Genomic DNA, 22,377 nt, shown 5'->3' with positions numbered 1-22,377 from the left:
CTTCATTTGGAACAATTCCTAGATGTGCAACTGAGGCTACGGTGGCTCTAAGTAGCAGTGTAATCAGGAAATAGGTATTGAATTTCTTTTCATCAATCACCAGTAGGAACTACCACAGAATAGGAGCCAAATGTAACAGATTACACCATGTACTGTGCTGCTAGAGCATCCTTGGGTCTGTCAATCTTTCATGGATCGTAAAATACTGAAATCAGGAAAACTGCAATAATTTAGCCCTGTTGGCTATCCCGGAATAAATCCAGGCTAACAATAAGCCTTGTTTATTTCTGAAGTTGTTGCCTTTGATACAGTTCCTGCTAGAAAGAATAATGGAATAAAGGCCGCTGAATATCGCCCAGGATCTTGCTAACAGACACCCGATGGAGAGGGTGGAGCTGTCAATGTCTATTTAATGTACCTCATTTTATATTTTGAAAGTGGCATCTAGAGAGCTGACAGTCAATGGTGCAGTAATATGGACTTCCAAAGTTTTTTAGAACCGTGTTGGTTGAAATGAGGCTTGGACACCTAGACTGAAACCTGCAGCATCTACAGGCACTCCACAAGGGTAATGTTCTACCAGCATTATCTACTAATAGCCTGTGGTTTAAAATAGGCTGACAGTACTTATTTCTTCAGACAGGTTGAGGTGTGGACCCGGATTTAGTCCAGAATGCCACAAAGGTTAGTGTACTTTACTGTCCTAATTTTAGGACTATAAAAAAAACTTTGTATCTTTTCATATATAGCATGAATCAGATTATTTATGCCACAGGGTAGCCTACTGGGGGAAGGGCCTCCAATTCATCATTAACTATAGCAAAGATTACATTACCCTACACAATGAACCTCTTCTTATCCAGCCTAATGAAACGGCAGAATGTTTCATATTTATGACTGAGTAAAGAAGATATAGAACTGGCGTTTCGTAAAATGTTCCTAAATGTTCAGATTTAAATCATTTAAAAATGCTGAGAGCAGAGTACCAAACAGGCAAGAGGTTCTGGTTCTTCTTTTAAGATAAATGTTCCAGTAAAGTAGGCTACGTTTTAATTTTTTTTGCCTGACATCATCAACTACAGGTGATTTTTAAGAGCAGATATGCGAAGAGGAACTTGAATTGCAGTAAATCCATATCATACTTTGACTATTGTTATATCCCATAGCTTCAACCTACCATTACCTCAGCCCACCATCCCTGTCCATTGCTTCAACCCATCACTTTGATCCATTATCTGTAACCCCTGCCATAACAGTACCCCATTACTTCTAGAAAAATATTAGTGTATCACATTCTAAGTTGTTACTGTTTTAATTGTATTAATAATACACATGACACTAAATAGGGACCCCTAACACTACTAAATGTCAAATGCTTAAATATATTAATATTACATAAATTAAATTGGCTGAAATTGGGAATTCTAAACCTACTATCTGTTAACTATTAGAACATACGAATATTAATTACATTATATTACAAAAGAGTGTTATAGACTCCTAACCCTGCCACTAATCATTACCACTTTTAAGTACTTAATTATAGTCATACGGATTAAATGAAATTAAACACAAATATATATATTAAAAGTAAATGCAATAAAATAATTCAAATTGAAGGAATTTGGTAACTCTAACCCCAAATTAACATAAATATCACGTTAATACAGTCTCTTTAATACTTATTTAACTTTTGAATTGTATATGGGATGCACACCCTTACATACAACCCTGACAGTCGATATATTTAAATAAACTGTTTTAGATGCACATTTTACATCAGTTAGCCTGATTTATTGTTTTAACTTTTAAATGACTGTTTCTCTTACCTTAATACAGAAAGTCCAGATGCAAAGACCAAAGTAATTGTATGCCTAGGTAGCAACAGTGGAAGTAACTGTGCAGGTCATACCACTGTGGTTGAAGTAATAGTAAGTAGGATTAATGGGTTAAAAGTAACATGGTGCAACGTCGCAATAGCTGAACATTTCACTATGCAGGCAGTTTCCCATGGAATGCATTCCTCAAGACACTTTTGTGTGTAATGGAAGATTTTCTGTGCAGGATGACGTTGGGCAGTAGTGCAACACAATTAATCTAGTAATTAAAAAGTTGGACTAGTACATCATGAGGAAGGAGATACTGCACCTTTCAAACTTGCTGTTTAGATCACATATTTGAGCAGAAAGTGCAAACTTTTGTAATATTCTGAAATGTTTCTTTATTTTGGGTATTTTTATCCCATTCTCTCTATTTCTAGGCAGTGGAAGCTCTGCTTCTAACCATGCTGGGGATTCTACTTGGGGATCAGGACAGGTATGTTTAAAAATAAATAAATAACACATGAAACAAAAATTAAAGTAAAACAAATCTGTTTCTATGTATTGTTTGAATAAATGGAAGTGCGTCAGCTCCATCGATAACGCTCGTGTTCACTTCTTGGCAGAAACCGACTGAAGCTGTTGAGGAAAGGTCAAGGGGTCAGTGCTGCTGATATGTATAGATGGAAGCTGTCCTCACATGAGCCCTGCAGTTCCACCTGCACAGCAGGTCAGTTTATAAATCCGGAATGTTTCCCTTTTTCAAATGCCTCTTGATGGTTGTTAAAAGTGGTAGCGCCTCCTCCTTTAAATAAAATACAAATACTAATGAAGTTATAGATTCCACACAGCTCTGCTTCAACGATTTCCAGAGGCCTAGTAAAGTGACATTTTGCTGCTTTGGTGCTCTCACTGACCAAACAATGGGGCTATTTAAATTCCAGTCTGATACTTTTCCCCCTGTGCTGGGACATTATAGGAGCTCCCTACCATACCCATGCCATCACCACAAGAGTCAATTGCTTATTTTTCTGTCCTGCAAAAGATGAGATAATTTTTTTTTGATTTTTCGGAAGAGCTGGAAGCATAACCTGATGTATGTTGCCATTGTTTTAATATCTGCAACAATTGTCTCCTCTCCCCCATCGAACTTCCACAAAAAACTTGGGTAAGAGGGAGAAATAAATAACTAAGCCCACCCCCTTACTATTATTATTAATTTAATTTATAATGCGCGCAGCTACCCTTGACAGGGTTTCCCAGCGCAGGCATGTCTACTACTGCAGACTGAGTGAACGGAGAGCCAATCACAGAGAGAAAAGCCAGTTTTTGAGATCTCGGCGAAACTTGAGGTAGGAAGATTTGAGTTTCATAGAACTTGGGAGGGAATTCCAAAGTCTAGGTCCGAGACATGAGAAGGAGCGGCCAACCATTCTGGTTAGTTGAAACTAGGAGTTACATAATCACCTTGAGTGGATGAGCGTTAGAGACCTGTAATTTTACCTGGGGGTGGTCATGCTTGAAAGAAGCATCTTAGTTATTGCAAGGAGATGCTGTAAGTTCGCCGGAAACATCACCAACACTTATCTCGCTTTGGAAGGGCTACAATCTAAACATGGGTTTGTTATGGCTCTGCATGTTTGCAAAACAATTGTTCTAAAAAAGAAGGTGAGACAGACCTTGTTAAAGACCCAATGTAAAATTAATATCCTTTCTCCTCATAAGTTTTGTTTTGTCATGCACAAGTGCATCTTTCGTCTCCCAAATGTAGCTGCTGGCTTGTTTCTCTAAGGCCTGCCATGGAGCAGGCATTGCACACATCATTCATGCAGTGTACTTTATTGATGTTGAGACTCCGGCCTATTCATGCTCCACACTCTCCTGTCAGATTTTCTGAAAAGTATTAATTCTTTCACTTCTGTGTAATTTTTCACGCGTCTGTCAAGGAGCCTTTTTCAAAACTTCGTTGTTAGGTTGTTTAAACACATGTACCTCTTCGGTCTCTTTGTGCACTTATACAAACTATACATTGTTGTTGGCACATTAACCCCTTCGCTGCGGGGGTAATTCCCCCGCTGTGCTGGGGGGAAGCACAGCCCCCACATACCCCCGCATGCTCATGACGAGGCACGGTGCTCCTGTGCTCATGTGCACCGGCTCCCGTGGAACGCTCAGCACAGCAGGGGAATTCTCCCCGCACCTGAGCGTTCCACGGGCCATGACGAGCTGAGCTCGTCATGAGCACCGGAGCGCCGTGGCTCATGACGAGCATGGGAGGGGTTAAGGGCTATGTATTGGGACAAACAATATATCAATATCTTCTTGCAGTCGGAAGATATAATAATAAATGTGGCGATATTTTCATTTTTTGTTTACAGATTTGCTCAATATTTTGTTGCATTTCTCAAATTAAAAAAATAACGTTTGCAGTACCACATTAGTGTGGGTTTTGCCAGAGAATGCAGTCTGCACAGTTCATTATGTAACATTAGTGCAGATCACTAAACTGTGGCAGATTCACTGTTTATGATGCACTGTTCGTTTTATGGGACAGTTCCTGCAAGCACACCAAAGCACAATGATGAATTCCTCTTGTGTTTGGGCACAGTACTTTTATTTAGTCTTCTTCAATCCAACCGATCTAGCCTTTGCTTCAATCCTTCTGATCTAGTCAACACTGTTTCGTCAGGCATCGTTTCGCCTTGACTTCCTCAGGCCTAGAACATATGTACAATCATACTGTAAGGAGTGGTCCTCTGGGCAAATTGGTATTTAACCCCTTAGCTGTGGCGGCTATTCCACCGCATCGCTTAGGGGGTGGCGGGGCCGCGCGGCGCTCCCGTACTCGTGACGGAACCACTCCGTCACGAGCCTCGGGTGGGCTGTGCTTGTGACGGAACGGTTTTGTCATGGCCCCGCCCGCTCATCAGAACGCTCAGCGCAGGCGCGGAATTCGTACCCCGCAGGCAGGCGAGCGGGCCGTGACGGAACCGTTCCGTCACCAGCACAGCCCACCCAAGACTCTTGACAGAATGGTTCCGTCACAAGCACGCAACGGGTTAAGCTAATGCATTAGTGCATCACCCAAATAGGAGGTACAGCAATAACAACCAGTGTGTTGAAAGTAGTGACAAAATACCAAAGTTTGTGAGCGGACATCCTTAAAGTAGAGATGTTCCTGAAAGTTGAGTGTAACAAATAAAGCAGAGAATTAAAATTAGATTTTTTTTAAACATAGGTTCTCGTTTACTTTGAAAACATATGATTATTTTTAAAGAATACCATTATTTTTAAAGATGCATTAAAACCATGGCGCATATCAAGGAGCACAGCACTGAAGCTTGGTATTTAGAGAGGGTCACACATTTCATGCAGTAATAATGAAAGTGATGAGTAAACAGCCAGTTCCGTTAGCTTTATATGTAAGTAGGAACACACCTTATAATCTGTTAGGAAGTAAGAGTCCGTACAAGTCATCTGTATTCTGTATCTTCTATGTTCAATATGAAGCTAAAGCATTATAAGCCTAGGGAGTAGAAATAGTTAAGCATTAGTTGTGAGGAATATAATCGAAAGTTTCAACTTTAGTATAAGCAAGTGTCGTGCAAAGTACACATTCTAACATGGTGGATGTTTTAATCTATAAGGAGTGGTAAGAAGTCTTATTTTATATATTAAATGTGTATATCTTAAATTAACTATAGAGTTTAAGTATCCCAGCCTGGTGGTGTTATATGGGTGTTTGATTGATAAAATATATATATAAATTATGCCAAAGGCTGATGTCTTCAAAATACAAGGTCAATAAGTGTTTAAAGAAGACTTAGCATTCTATGTTCAATTCTTGGTCTACAGTTTTCTTACAAGCATAATTAAGCCCTTTTTGTAGTAACATCCTTCCATTTCTTTATCAATGCATTAACTAGTCAAGTACAGTATTCATGTTCTTGTAATTCGGCCTAAAACACCACCATTGTACAAGTTAGGGCTTGTCAGTCTATATCAGAAAATATGATACATAAATCACATACCAGTTTAATTTTCTTATTATATATAATGTTTCTTCGGAAACAATTGTGTGGTAGAAGTGGAGATAAGGTATAGTCAGAAAGTAACTTACCCTATTTAAAAGCCCTGCACAAGTGTAAGACTGTTGAGAAGACCCTGGACCTGGGAACAACAATGGCAAAAGGATGCCACCTGGAAGGAGAATCCACTACATGACCTCCAAGTATGGACTAAGGACTTTGACTTCAGCTGACTTCCAGAACTAGGATCTCTCCAGAGCTTGCCCCCTTATGCCCTCTGAGGACCAGTTAGGGATAGATGACCTGTTGTAAGGATCCTGAATGGTTCCACTGGTACTTCTATGGACTGGCCCTGGACTCCACTGCCACCCAAGCACCCTCAAGACACCAGGCGGCTCTAGGGCATGGGGAGTGCAGCAGGCCGGTTGTACTGCTCGCTTGTGGCAGACACAGCTCACCAAGAGCCAAACAGACGACCGATCTGGCTCATCAAGCTCTAAAAAAACCTCTCCCTACAAAATTCGCTTTCGAGGGTCAGGAAGCCTGAAGAAAACTGCCCTGAAGGCTAGGGCTGGCCACCAGGAGCAAAACAAGCCATGGATGAGGTAAATTAACTTTACGGGGCCAGAGAAATGCTGCCTTAAAGATCTGCCTTATTAAAAGAAGAAAAATAAGGGAGCTAGAGTGTGTCACCCTGCACGAGTTTTAGTAAATACTTCAGGGGTAGGTCAGTGCATTTATATTTTCGAGTCCCTTGGGGGTTTGCGTTGGTCTCTCTGTCCATACCAACCACTGCTCCCAGTCCCTCGTCTTACCAGAGGCCCTAGCAACACAAACACTGCAGTTGGGCTTGTAAATGTCATCAGGGATTTAATTTGAGACGTCATCAGTGATGTCATCAGTGATGTCGCTGACCATGTCATGCGTGATGTAATTGTGACGTAATAAGCAATGAAATGAAATGAAAAAGAAACTTGCTAAAGCGCACTGCGGCCAAGCGGCTTCCTGGCGCTAAAAACTGGGCCTGACTCTACAGAGAATCCAGAAGGACTAACAAGGGAATGCCTGGGAAAACAGAAACGTTTTCAAGGCTTTACGAAAGGAAGTATAAATGGGGATAGAACGAATAGAGAGAGGAAGACTGTTCCAGAATTGGGGGGCAAGAACCGAAAAGCAGGTGCCCCCTGTTCTGGATTTACGGAAACGGGGAACTTGGAGAAGGGAGAGAGAAGAGGAGCGGAGGGTACAGGTCGGGGTGTAAGGAGTGATCAAGGAAATGATGAAGAGGGGGGCTGAATGGGTGCAGGCCCGGAAGGCCAGGCAAGCCAATTTAAAGAAGGATCTGAAGTGCACGGGGAGCCAATGGAGGGACTTGAGTGCGGGCGTGATGTGGGAGAATTTGGGGAGGCGAAGAATAAGGCGGGCTGCCTGATTTTGGATGGCCTGTAAACGTCGGGTTTCGTAAGCAGGTATGCCTATGTAAAGGCCGTTTCCATAGTCAAGGCGAGAGGTGATAAGGGCCATGACTATGGATTTGAGGGCATCCGTGGAGAAATACCGGGAGATTTTCCGGATGAGGCGAAGGGATAGGAAGCAGGAGGATACGACGGAGCTGACTTGGGCATGCATGGTGAGGTCATGACTGACCTTGATGCCCAAGGTTCGGACGGAGGAAACCGGTAAGGGGGGGGGGGCCAAAGGAAGAGGGCCAATGAGTCGGCGACCAGGGATTGGAAGGGCCGCCAGTAAGGACAAGCTCCGTCTTATCCGGATTGAGCTTTAGGTGGTTAGTGCTCATCCATTCAGAAATGAAAACTAAGGTAGAACTAAGAAAAAGAGGGGAGTCCAAAGAAGTAGAAAGGTCAAAAACGAGCTGGAGGTCATCCGCGTAGTTATACACGGAGACCCCCTGCTCACGGAGGGAAAGAATAAGAGGGTAGATGTAAAGATTAAAGAGGAGAGGGGAGAGAGACGAACCTTGGGGCACCCCGCACACGACTGAGCGGGGAGGAGCGGAAAAGCCCGAAAGATGGACCACTTGGGACCTGCCTTGGAGGAAGGACGCTAGCCAAGAGAGTGCTGTGCCCCTGATGCCCGCTGCGCTGATACGGTCGAGAAGGATGACATGGTCGACCGTGTCAAACGCAGCTGACAAGTCGAGGAGCACCAGAGCTTGGGGAAGTTTGATGTCTGCTTTCCCCTTAAGTTCGTCCAGAACGGCGATGATCACAGTCTCCGTAGAGTGTCCTGGTCCAAAGCCCGCCTGATGGGGGGCCAGGAGGCAATTTTCCTCGACATACGAAGACAGGCAAGATGTTACGTAACTTTCAAGGATCTTCCCCAAGTAAGGGAGAAGAGAGATAGGCCTGAAGTTAGAGGGGAGAGAAGGGTCGAGTCCGGGTTTTTTAAGAATAGGGAGCACCATGGCGGTTTTAAAAGAAGTAGGGACAGAACCCAGAGCCAGAGAGGTATTAAGCAGGGCAAGGGGGGGAGCAGGACAGCTGGTGAAGAGAGCTTTAAGAATCCGTGCCGGAGCACAGTCAGCCGGAGAACCGGACTTGACTTTTGAAAGCAAGTTGAGAAAGCTGTCAGTGGAAATGGAAGGAAAGCGGTCCAATGAAGAAGGGGCAGAGGAAGGGGAAGGGGAGCACAGGGTTGGCAAACCACGGGAATGTTAGCTTTTATGTTGGCAATCTTGTCAATGAAATACTCATTGAGTGAGGAACAGAGGGACTGAGTGGGGGCAGGACTGGTGCTTGTGCGATCGGAGGTGGAAAGTTGCTGGACAAGGGAAAAAATTTCTCGGGATTTGTTTGCAGAGAGGGCAACTCTCTCCGTGAAGTAGTTGGTTTTGGCCGTCAAGATCGCTTTTGTATAGTTATTGAGAAGGAGTTTGTATTCAGCCCGAAGTATGGGGCAATAGTTTCGTCTCCAGTGGCGTTCCGAGCGCCTGAGATTGAGTTTAAGATCTTTAAGCTCCCTAGTAAACCATTTATTTGCATCATGCGGGCGGACGGATTTGACCTTCTTGAGTGGGGCGACCTGATCACAGGAGGAAGAGAGCCAAGTGCTGATGGCATTAGTCTGTGAGTCAAGGGAGAGGCCGGTAAGATCAGGCACCGAGGAGGCCAGAGAAGACGAGAGAAGAGTAAGGTCCGTTTGATTCCAACTGCGGGCTAGCACGTTCTTAGGTAGGGGGGTTTGACGGAAGAAGCAGAGAAAATACGAAACAAGATAATAAAATGATCAAACCAGATGCACGGAGATATAGTGGGGGGAGAAACATCACGGCGCAGTGACCAAATTTGGTCAAGAGTGTGACCCTTAGCATGGGTAGGGGATGTGATGTGAGACGTGAAATTTAAACACTGGAGGGTGGCAGAAACATCTTTAGAAGTGGAATTTTCCCTTGGGTCGTCAGGCCAATAGTTAAAGTCTCCGAGTAGGATGACCGATGAATTATTGACCGCCAGAGTGGCCAGGAGATCCTGCAAGGTGGCTACAAATAGAGACATGGGTTGGGGAGGGCGGTACATGAGGACAATAGTAAGAGGATCTGGAAGGTTGAGGGATCGGGCCACCAGGTAGTCCACATTGGGTATGGGAGGGTGGTCAAGAATCTGGAATTTTAGGGTGGAGCGAATGATCATCGCCACACCGCCCCCGGTCTTTCCGACCGGGTGATCCGCTCGGGAGCATAATAAGTGTCGGGGAGAATGGCCAAAAGGTCCGGAAGAGAGTCGATGGAAAAGCAGGTTTCAGTGAGGAATAGGTAGTCTGGAGAATCCGTGCTCAACAGATTAAATAGTTCCATCTGGTGCCTGACTGCCGAGCGGGCAATGCATTGCGGCGTGCAAGTTATAGTTAACTCAGATAACTATAACGGCTGAATTTCTTCGGTTTCGTATGAATGAAATCTGATCCTAACTATAACGTCCCTATAACCTTTGCTTTTTTAGTGAATTTCTAAGTTTTTAAAAATTTTATTTGCTAACTATAACGTCCTTGTAACATTTGTTTTTTTCAGTGATTTTCTAATATAAAAAAATGCTAATTCCTATCTATAACATCCCTGTAACCTTTGTTTTTTTAATGAATTTCTACGTTTTTTTAACAAGCAGTCACGTTTGCTGAGTGGTGGAGAAAGGGGGCTGGGCCTTTGACCAGCTCTCAGGAATTCCGCTATGAAGACCTTACAATAAAACGAATTTCGTAGCGCACCCTGCATCGCATTTTGCGATGCAGGGCGCACTACGAAATTCGTTTTATTTATTAAATTGTTTACTTACCTTCAATTATTTTAGCACACCCCACCCTGCCCCTCCCCCGCCCCGCCTCTCCCCTCACCGAAACTCCCTCCTCGGGCCGTGGCTGCCAGAGAGGTTCGGACATTTCCGACCTTTAGGCACAGCTGAGTTGGTGAAAAAAGAAAACTGGGGATTTCATTCCGAAACCCACTAGGGTATTTTATTTGTTTAAAAGAAAGGACTCTGTAACTTGGACTGAACCCACAGAGGGGCATATTCTGCTTGGACTAAACTACAGGTACCAGCATGCTGTAATTGTAACTCACTTGAGAGGCCCATGTGGGCTGTTGCATGTAGTTAATGGCGCCTACTGAGCACTTCAGTTTGGGCAGTGTCATCCTCCGAAGAAAGAGCCTGAGGGCTCTGAAACGCGTCAGGGACTTGCAAATGTTTGGAGCTGAAATGCCGGGTTTGAACAAATGAAGGCTTTTTGAAAAGCACTCGGCTGGGAAGTTGCGTCCTTGCATCAGGGCAACTTATTTGTGAATATATATATATGAAACATGAAAAGAAAGGTATAGATTTGAGACTGACCCTTTCTAAGTAATACAAATTTAAGCAATAGGATGAAAGACATCATCATTCGTTTTAGGATCATTTCCTGTATCATAAGACATTAAATGTAATACACAGAATAAAGAGTGCCCACGAAATCCAATGAATGTTGTAGGTGACCCATTTATCGTTTTATGCATTAAACATTTTCTTCAGTTGAGCAGCCAACACAGGTTTTGCCACTTGTGGGTCTACAGCTTTCAAAAAGCCGAAATAGTACATAAATACAGTTGTTCACAAAAAAGTCAATCAGAGAGAAAACTAAATGTCTGAAACATTTCGCATGTACGCAGATAAACGTCATTCATAGTTGCAGAATATAAATGAAGTGTTCCTCAGCAATTTGTGAGACACTCAAAAATTCTAACTGAGGAAGAGATGGAGAGGTTGCTAAGATGTGAGAAACTACTTGACAATATCTATTTGGCATGCTGCACTATACTAGTACAGTCAGGCACTTGTCTTATAACTTGCCACATCTATAGAAATAATGGTTGTATTACATGGTTGGAAGTTGGGTGTTGTTTGTTGGCTTACATAAAATGTGCTTTTTAGGTTGATTGTAGATATTCACAGTTTAGAATAGTTTAGAATAGATCTAATGACCACTTTCCTTACAATTGTATCCTGACTCCGTCTTATTGCAATAAGGTATATTAGAAAATGGTTCCATGATGAAATATCGATTACTAAAACATCGACCTACAAAAATATCGCCACAAATACATCGTCTACAAAAATATCGTAACCATATACTTAAACAAGGATTTACACAAATATCGATATTTTTTTATCGACTACTCTAATATCGTTAACAATTATATCGACTACATAAATATCGACTACTACATTATCGACAATATTTAAAATAACATTACCTTCTACACTAATATCGACAACACTAATATCGACTACCTTTCTACTTATATTAATATAAAACAAATATCGTCATTTTCTTTATAACCTTATATACACATTACCTTTCTGTTATTCACTTTTTCATAGTTATTTAAATTCAAAAAAAGCTTTTCTAACATATATGTATATACAATATGTATTATTTATTTATATATAATAAGAAAAAATACATTAGTAATATAAAGTATGTATGACGTTACAACGCATACTTTTACAACACATACCTTTACAATGAAATTTTTACAACGCAAAAACCATTACAACGCATGTATTTACAACGCATGTTTTTACAACACAGGTACCCTTACAACGCATACCATTACAACGTAAGTATTAGTAAATATATAATAATATTTTTTATATAAATTGATTAAAATGAATAGATTTTAATTAAATTTAATTTAATTTAATTTAATTTAATTTATTTAATTAATATATTATTTTTTTTATTTTACCCTGTACCCCTGTACCCCAAAAACACAAAACTGAGCCTGAACCCTAAAAATACCCCTTTACCCAAAAACTAAAAACTGACCCTGACCCCTTAAAATACCCCTTTACCCAAAAAGTAAAAACTGACCCTGAACCCTAAAAATACCCCTTTACCCAAAAACTGAAAACTGACCCTGAACCCTAAAAATTCCCCTTTAACGAAAAACTGAAAACTGACCCTGAACCCTAAAAATACCCCTTTACCCAAAAACAGAAAACTGACCGTGAACCCTAAAAATACCCCTCTACCCAAAAACTGAAAACTGACCCTGAACCCTAAAAATACCCCTTTACCCAAAAACTGAAAACTGACCCTGAACCCTAAAAGTACCCCTTTACCCAAAAACTGAAAACTGACCCTGAACGCTAAAAATACCCCTTTACCCAAAAACTGAAAACTGACCCTGAACTCTAAAAATTCCCCTTTACCCAAAAACTGAAAACTGACCCTGAACCCTAAAAATACCCCTTTACCCAAAATCTGAAAACTGATCCTAAACCCTAAAAATACCCCTTTACCCAAAAACGTAAAACTGACCCTGAACCCTAAAAATACCCCTTTACCCAAAAACTGAAAACTGACCCTGAACCCTAAAAATACCCCTTTACCCAAAAACTGAAAACTTACCCTGAACCCTAAAAATACCCCTATACCCAAAAACTGAAAACGGACCCTGAACCCTAAAAATACCCCTTTTTCCAAAAACACAAAACTGACCCTGAACCCTAAAAGTACCCCTTTACCCTAAAAGCCAAAACTGACCCTGAACCCTAAAAATATCCCTTAATAAACCCCAAACATATTACATTTTAAATATACTTATATACTTACCAATACTTACGTTGTAATGCTATGCGTTGTAAAGGTACCTACGTTGTAAAAACATGCCTTGTAAATACATGCATTGTAATGGTTTTTGCATTGTAAAAGTTTGGTTGTAATGGTAGTGCGTTGTAATTTAAAAATTTATTTTCTAATTTCAAATTTCAAATTTCAAATTTAAATATTGAAATTTCAAATTTCTAATTTTTTATAAATTTTTACATAATTTTCACAATTTTATAATTTTTAACCCAAACTTTGTTTTTGTGTTTTTGGAATCATTCTTAGCATATATTATAACAAATACACAAACATAAAATATTACACACTTGACTTATTTTAATATAATTTAAAAATCAATTTTCTAATTTCAAATTTCAAATTTAAATATTGAAATTTCAAATTTCGTATTTTTTATAGCAATTTAATTTTTTATTAAACACTATATAAATAAAACCCACACTTAATTACAAAATTATTATATAATACATTCAATTTCAATTAAATATAATATTTTTTCGTATTTCAATTTATAATTTTTTTAAATTAAATTTAAATTTTATGAAACATATTTTAATATACTACCCACCCTTATCCCCTATATCACCAACAACCCGCTACTAAATCTTTTTTAAAACCCATTAAATAAATAATTCTGTTATTTAAAATAAATTTCAAATTTCGCCATTCAAAATAAAAAATGAATTAAAATTTTCTAATTTTTTACCATTCTATACATATTATTTACACTACTTTTTTAAATTACTACCCACCCTTATCCCCTATAATACCAATAACCCGCTCCTAAAATATTTACAAACATTTAATTTTTTTTTACATTTTGATCCCTATAATAATAAAAATAGACATTTAATTAATAATATTTAAACATAAAACAATTTTTTCTACACTTATATAACACATTCAATTATTTTGTCGATATTATATTCCACGATATTTCTCTAAACGATATTCTATACAACGATATTTTATTTTGACGATATTTTTGTCATTATACAAAATCGATATTTACAACAACGATATTTACTTCAACGATATTTTTTAAATTCGATATTCTTACCTCGATATTTATGCTAGTCGATATTATCCCGTCGATATTCCTGCTTTATACCTTAGAAAATAGCTTTCTGAGAACAGCTGTAAAATATTAACTTGACGATGGAAACACTTATATCATCATTATGACTGGTCAATAAATTTTGATGGGCATAGTAACAGTAATTTCAGGACAGGGAAATAACAAGCATTCATCCATGGCAGTCCTAATCAAGACCTTAGGATGTAATTTCCTCTCCTTCTCTAAACAGATGTGGTAAAACCGCACCTGGATTACTGATCTGACTGGCTTTGGTTTTAGCCAGGTGCCTTATTTCTATATATTCCAGTTTCTGCACTTCCGAATGAGGATCACACAGTTCTGCAGGACAATTCCCATGTTTTATGGGGTTGTGACTTGGAATATTTGTGCTTTTTTTCATGCATGAATTCTGCCAGGTTGCACCTGTGGTAATCCTTACAGGGAAGAAACGTTCAGGCTCTTTAATTACTACTAAACACAGAATATCAATTCAGGGGCAGAACCAATTTTCACCCAAATTGTGATTCCTGTAATATGGCTCCAATAACTGAAATAGAAAATATCCTTCTGCAAATTAATATTTACATACATGCATGCATACATTTAGTTTCCCTTGCCAATATTTGCTGTGTTTTCACTTGCAATAATTTTTCTGGCTCAAAAGAAAAAAATATGATGCCATTGCCTACGTTTTATTGGACAAAGTAATTGCCTCTTTAGTACCTTGCAAAACAAAATTCCAACTAACACTTAGTAAGCATCGCTGTAACAGGTAATGCCAAGATCCAACATTCTCTGGGGAGTTAGAGGAGCAATGTACACATACGAACAGATATTACTTGCAAGGAATTTACACTTTAATATCCACTTTTAAAGTACCGGCCATATGGGCAAAGGATTTAACACTTTTCATAAGGTTAGAATATGTTCCATGGTTGTTTCTTGTTATGACCTACAGTTCTCTCTTGCCAAAACAAAAAGTAATACAAAACATTGTATATTAAATGTCCAGATGCTTTGGCTGCTGTCCAATAAAGTAAAGAAATCCGACTCTAACAAAATGCTTTAACTTTGTGTATGTCTTCATCACTGTCGCTTTCTGTCTCCTGGCCCCATGCCTTTCCCCCCTCCCCCTTTAACTCCCTGTCCATAGGTGTGATGTCAACGTACGCCATGTGTGTTCGATACGACGGCATCGAAGTGGACGACTCGCAGTGTGATGCTCTCACCCGCCCTGAGCCCGTCCATGAGTTCTGCGCTGGAAGGGAATGTCAGCCAAGGTACACGCGCGGCGGCCATTTTACAAAGCTCGCCTCTTGGGCCCCGAGGGCTGTAGTCCAGACACTGCTGAGACTGCATTCCAGCCGAAGCCACCACCTGCGCACGGCTTCAAAAATGCTCTGTTTTCATTTTTGAGAATGCTAGTGCGAACTATTTTTTTGCTGTTTCAAATAGAGGATTTTTGTCATTTCTGCACATCACATATGCCAAATTGTCTAATTCCAGTTATATTTTGTGTCAGTTACGGCATATTTGTACTCGTTGACCTCTCGCTTAGCACCTCTCAACTTTTTTTTTTTAAATAACTTTTTGGGGCAAATGTACTGTCTCCTCTAATACAACTTGTTCAAATATTGAAGTTTTGACTTAGAGCTGTGTCTCACATAGCTCTTTTCCACCAACTCGATAGTTTATTTCATGCAAATTTTGGAGCACTTTATTGAACAGGGAAATATAGTTCGTTTAAACTCTTAACTGTAATAATCTACACTTGAGTTGAGAAATTTGGATAAATGTTTCTATAACCTGTAATACAACATATGTAAATCTGGTTCACGTTTATGAACATTGAATGTTCAAAGCAACATTCATACCTGAGTATGCTAGCAACAAGGTGATCTAAAATAATCCCTATTTTTTTTTAACCTGTGTTTGACCTTGACGTTTGTACCTAGCATGAAGCTTTCCCCCATATGCACTGTTCTGTCTGCCGCACTGGGGTATTCACCAGTGTTTTCCTATGAAGCCTTAAGTACTCACTGAACCTTGTTTGATCTTGCATACGCTTCAAATAAATCTTCTGCAATTAGTGTGTGCTTATTATATTACTATCATGGTTTGAAATACAATGCAAAATTATTATATTAATCTTATGTAAGGATATACCAACATCATACTCTATTTATCTGCCTTTTGTCATATTCCATTCCAAGCTGCAGTGCAAGCATTTGCTCCAATACTTATGCGTGATATTCAAATGATGACATACTCTGGGGTTAAAGAGATACTTTCAGTTTTGAAAACGTATTTTGAGGGGAAATATGGGAATATTTCAGGAATAAAATGCCAAAGCTGATATTGAATACTTGTGGATGATAGTCAGAACGCCCACTTTGTGACAATATAAGTAGCGATATTGCAAAACTAGCATTTGTGGGGAGGGATACCCCTATGTTGTGTTGGTCCTGCCGAGAATAACCCTGATGTGGAGAGTTACCGGGTGTTGCAGCTCTACACTAATACAAGTCGTAATACAAGTGGCAAGAGGTACCTCTGAGGTGGGCGATGTGTCAATTGGATACCCCATGTATGGCATTGGTGTAGAGGATAGATGGGATGTATATGCCAGAGTTGTCATAATTTGATTTTTCCAGCTTTTGTAGCATGGGAATAGTATGCCAGGTTTGCCACATGTTTGAGGATGACACAAATGCTCCATTCTTGAAACCAGTACCATGAGTGTGCCAAACATGGAGGATGTCCTGGGGCACCACTATTTAAACTCTTGTCCCAGATGTACCCTCCAGAGTAAAATACCCTTATATGGGAATCATTGTGTTTGGAGGAGTATTCATTTGTTTGGGGGGCGGGGGGTTGTATAGCTCTAAATGATCTCTTATAAAATATGTGTCGGTGATGACGGAATTTACTTCGACGTGTCTGAATCTGCTTGGCAAAGCAGTGGATGTTAATTAATGGGAGTACATGTTCACACCTGCTACCCGTAGCTTGGCAGTTTTTACCCCTTGCATTGCCATTTCTACCCTTGGTCTTGAGTATCATGGCCTCCACTACAAACAGCAGGTGGTTGAGGAGTTAAGGATGGAGCAAGGGGTAAACCCTGAGATGTCCTCAATGTACAAATACTTGATGATTTCGATTGTTCGAAGCCTTATCTTTACTGAACACAAACGTTATCCAGTTTTAGAAGTAATTCTGCTGGTCAGGGCTCTAATAAGTGGGGCATTAAGTTCAGGCAGCACAATCTTGCACCTTAATAGATTTGCCCCTCGTTGTGTTTTGATTTCACTGGGCTCTGCGGACTGTACTTGAGCTGCTGGATTCTAGGGGGCTGTATCCCACTGTGTCAGTCCCTAGGAAGGGTATGCGAGGAATGGTATTGCTGGATGGAACGCCTCTCGCTCGAGTGGCTGTACAGTTATAAAGAGGATGTGCTGAGTGGTTTATGAATCTGGATCGAGGCTCCAGATGTAGCATAACTAGTATGGGTTCCCTCTTGAGGCACTTTTGAAAAGGGCACTACAAATTTAAATAGAGAGCGATCCCGAGGTGATTGATCAATGATGATGGAAGCAAATGGTGTATCAGGGATTCTATGGGTCCTGGTGGCTCATATGTCCAATGATTGCATATTAAATTAAAGCCACAATAAGAATATTGTGGGCCCATAAGAACCATTGGCCCTAGAGGGTTGTATGACGTTACAACGCATACTTTTACAACGCATACCTTTACAACGCATTTTTTACAAAGCAACATCCATTACAACGCATTCCATTACAACGCATGCCATTGCAGCGAATATTGTTAAACTACCTTTACAACGCATTCCATTACAACGCATAGTACCTTTACAACGCATACCATTACAACGCATAACATTACATTGCATGTTTGGTAAGTATTGGATAGTGTAGGGGTAAAAATTACTATTCTAACTCCAGGGGGTGCAACAGTAGGGTAAGTGTTGGCTAGTGTAGGGGTAAAAATTACTATTCTAACTCCAGGGAGTGCAACAGTAGGTTAAGTGTTGGATAGTGTAGGGGTAAAAATTACTATTCTAACACCAGGGGGTGCAACAGTAGGGTAAGTGTTGGATGGTAATGTTATGCGTTGCAATGGTATGCGTTGTAATGACTACGTTGTAATGACATTTGTTGTAGTGGTATGCGTTGTAGTGTCATGCGCTGTAATGGTTGCGTTGTAAAGACATGCATTGTAATGGATGTTGCGTTGTAAAAGTTGCGTTGTAATGGTAGTGCGTTGTAAAAGTTGCGTTGTAAAGTTTGTTCCCCGCCCTAGAGCCACTACACTAGGTGTACCCCTGCTGAAATGGAAACACAGGCATCTTCTCTGACTTGTGTCTTGTACAGTTCCCCAGAAGGCATTTTATCTCAGAGGTAACAAGCAGAATGTGGTAAACACTGGCACTCCCACTCGGTTAGGCTTGAGTTTTGTTGCACTGACTAACTTTAAAAAAAAGTGTGGCGCAGTCAAATCACAAAAGCAAAAAAGATCCTATTGCTTTCTGTACACAAAACATTTATGTGGAAAAAAAGAATATGTGATGATCCACTGTTTCACTATTCTTCTGAGTTGTAAAATATTTACTTGTGCATTTTTAATGTGAGCACTCCCGGAGGTGGAATGATACAACTCCCAAAAGAATGTGGTAAAATAGAAATATTGTTCTGGGCAAAAGCATATCACACTCTATGTATATTTTAAATAAATGATAACAATGGGTCTTAAGACAACTGCATTGTAGATCCAGACCTAAAATGACCACAGTCCTTTAAAAGTGTTCTGTATTGCAGAATCTCTGGACAAGATGTGCCTTTGTAAAATCAGTACAAATTGTTCTATGCGACCACAGAACTGGCTTTGCTTTCTAAACGATGAGACAAAAGAGCTAAGGTCTTAGGACTAAAGACCTGATTTTGAGAAAGGGAATTGTACCTTATGCTCCAAAAAGCAGTGGGATTACAGTTTCCTCCAAAATATAGTTGCCACCAGAGGATTCTTCCTATGTCTCTGTTGCCATACCTGCCAAAAGGGCGTACACCTCTAAGCAAGCTAACCAATAAGTACTGGGCACTGTGTAAAAGCATGTGGTGGCTACAAGTTGTTCTTTGCCTCAGGTCTGTGCTTGGTTTCAGTGTGTATTTTCTCTCTGCTGATCTTGCAGGTGGGAGACCAGCAGCTGGAGTGAGTGCTCCCGGACCTGTGGTGAGGGGTATCAGTTCCGCATTGTCCGTTGCTGGAAGATGATCTCGCCTGGGTTTGACAGCTCAGTGTACAGTGACCTCTGTGAGGCGGCAGACATAACCAAGCCAGATGAGCGCAAAACCTGCACTAACCCAGCCTGTGGGCCACAGTGGGAAATGTCAGAATGGTCAGAGGTTAGTGCTACCCTTGCTTGCTTTGAACTAGGCTTGTGAATATCATTTATTTCCAGCATGATCTTTTCCATCTGTGCATTTGACTAATCACCTGATTTTATGTTTGGAGAGTAATTATCAAAAGGGAAAGAGAGTACCCTCTGGACCCACAGGAACTGGGTAGAGTAAGATCAGAAAATAGAAAGTGTTCCCTGGGTTTTATTCATTAATTGGGGAAACGAATGGTCACCAAGCACCCCTATCAAGCCTCTCAATACAGCATTCAGTCTCAACTTCTTGTGTGTATTTATACCCCCTTACAATAGTAGAACCACAAAAGCTATATAAATTGGCAAAGGACTATTTATTGAATTAAAAATATTTTCATGATTAAAAACACATAAATTCATACTTGAACGATATGATCATAGACGTTCTTTCTGCTTAATACAGTGCCTAGTGCTCGTAGATGAATGATCACAAATGTACACAGTTTTGATACAATTTATAAATTAAAACACAACATATATAAACAGTTAAAAAATCCCCTAAGGGTTGTTGACGCGTTTCGGTGGATAAGGCGCTAGGCCCCACCACCTTCTTCAGGACAATTTACAAAACATGGATCTTGAGACGATATCCGTTGGTTAGTTAGGATACATTATCCTTCCTAATTCTTGTTAAAAACGGTTCTTATGGTCGTTTTCAATCAATTACGACCTGTGATTTCTTTTAACGTCATATGTACATCGGTGTACTTATGGGAGTTCTCACTGACCTTTTTATTATGATTCCATTAGGAGCTTTATTGCTACTAGGCTATAATTAATTCCCATATATTAGGTCCTCTTTTATTCAGGGCCACGATCTTTATACAACACGCTTTTTCAATTGTTGCGTTTGTGCTTTTATAAATGTGGAGACCCACGTGTTTTTCCGTTTAGCGTCTTGATTAAACTCGGTCTGTCGTTTATCTCCCGTAGATTGTCTTGCCTAATAGCAGTGTCGTCTTGTGCTTCCACCGGTTTCTTCTCACGTGAACTGGTCAAATTTTTTAAATACTGCTGATATCGCCTTCATTTAATCAGGTCACACTCTTGTATTTTCTTCTATGCTTTGTCCACATCTGGTTGATGCTCATATCTTGTGTGCTACATACTTTTTCTTGCACTGTGTATCTGGGAGCTTTCCTGTTCCAGTATTGCATCAGGATGCATCTATCTGGCAATTGTAATAATGCAGTAGACAATGGAGTAAAAATATCAGTTTGGGGAGACCTGAGGATTGCTTTCCTTTCCATTAAGATTTATGGAGGGTGTATCCCCTAAACAGAGAATTAGGATATAGTTATTTTTTTAATTCTGCTTTTTATTTCAATGTTATGAATTACACTGATGTCTCATCCAATGTAGTCCCTTCAGTGATGTCAAAGCGGATAAAAGACCAAACTGATATTTCTTACTGTGATGCCAGGTCATTAACAATAGATCCTAAGAGTGGGCTCACACGTTTCCCTTTCTACCCAGTGAAAGAAAGATCAAAGGTCCAGTCCGCATGTCCCTTCAACACTTTGCGTACCCTGGGGCAGTAGCTACACCCTGTCTGTGCCCCTGGCATCTGGCCACACCTGTTATGCTATCAATTGTACCTGAGAGGGGCATGGGGCTGAAACATAAGCTTATCAGATCCCTCCACCTCGTCTGGGATACCATAGTAGACTTATGAGACTGCATTTAATTCAATTTATTTCCATTTTATTTTCCATCTGCTTTTTAAAGTTCTAGTTATAAAGTGTTTAAAATATATTTTAACATCGTAGCTGCCAGCAATATGAGTTCTTAGTTAAGTTGTGATGCATTCATGTCTCTGCTGTCACTAACCATAATACTTAAAAAATAAATGGAGTACCTAGCAGTTATTTAAAAACGTCAATAGTAATCTGGACACAAGGCTGAATGTTTTTCTAAATTTGTTATTTTTAATGTAAACATATGGCAGCTCTCTTTAGACGACTACTTATTTTCTTTTTTTACTTTTATTTTTGGGGTACATGCTTGAAAAAAAAAACGAACAAATGTTACCATAACCTCAGTCTGCCAAAGCCAGACCTATTGGAATGCAAATGCTTTTTTCACCTGGCAGCAAGGCCATTTTGGGGCAATTTGAGCAATTTAGGACTTTTTTGGTGACACTGTAAGTCTGCTGCCTTCAGTGACCTTAATGTCCCCATTTCAGTCACTCTTGGAAAGAGCTGCATGTGAGCAGCTATTTTCACTATTCAAGGAGTGAGTTAAATATAACTTAAACAAGCCTCCAAGGGCCAGCTCTAAAAGGTCACAAACATGTTTTTTTGCATGGGAGAAATATTCTAACTCCTATTATGTGATTTCTTTTCTATTTAATGAGTGTGCAATATTGTACCATTTTCGCCTACTATTCGAGCAGAAAATGTATTACCTTGATAATAAAACTGCACCGCAGGGACATATTGTAGTTGACCCTGCCTCCTGCTGGTATCTCGCATGTCATCTATACTTGAGATATTACTTCCCATTCAATATTACAGTGAATTATAAAGTAATTTGTTTTTGGCAAAAAATGTGATTTTACCCACCCCTCAAAAATAAAAAGTGTTACAGAACGTGTTAGTGTTCTTGGCATCAGCTGATGTTTCAGAATTAGACAAAGAAAAAGCTCGTGAATTTGCGTTAGAAGTCATGTATTACCTAGACTTGCAATAGAGTAATACACTTCAAGAAAAAACATGTTAATCCTACTATGCAGATGTTGCATCCGAAGGAGTAATTGGCAAACGATTCCAGCGTTGCATAGGTTGCAGTCTTGTAAAACATACATTTACTCACCATAAATCCCTTTAGAATAGAAAAAAGATAGACATCTAATTTGTTCAATGCACCTTCCAACCCCTACAC

General features: G+C 39.9%; 1 protein-coding gene across 1 annotated transcript in view; it reads left to right on the top strand.

The window, feature by feature from the left end:
• The window catches only part of ADAMTSL2 (ADAMTS like 2), a 190,509-nt gene that overhangs the window by 114,066 nt on the left and 54,066 nt on the right, over positions 1-22,377 (top strand). The window contains exons 12-14 of the mRNA XM_078641958.1: positions 2,447-2,550; positions 15,196-15,322; positions 19,252-19,465. Coding sequence (XP_078498084.1) covers positions 2,447-2,550; positions 15,196-15,322; positions 19,252-19,465 — 445 coding nt within the window. The remainder of the gene's footprint in view (positions 1-2,446; positions 2,551-15,195; positions 15,323-19,251; positions 19,466-22,377) is intronic.

Source organism: Lissotriton helveticus, chromosome 5_1, assembly GCF_964261635.1.
Source record: "Lissotriton helveticus chromosome 5_1, aLisHel1.1, whole genome shotgun sequence".
Taxonomy (NCBI): domain Eukaryota; kingdom Metazoa; phylum Chordata; class Amphibia; order Caudata; family Salamandridae; genus Lissotriton; species Lissotriton helveticus.
Note: the sequence above shows the minus strand (reverse complement) of the source record. Positions and strands in the feature narration are given on the sequence as shown.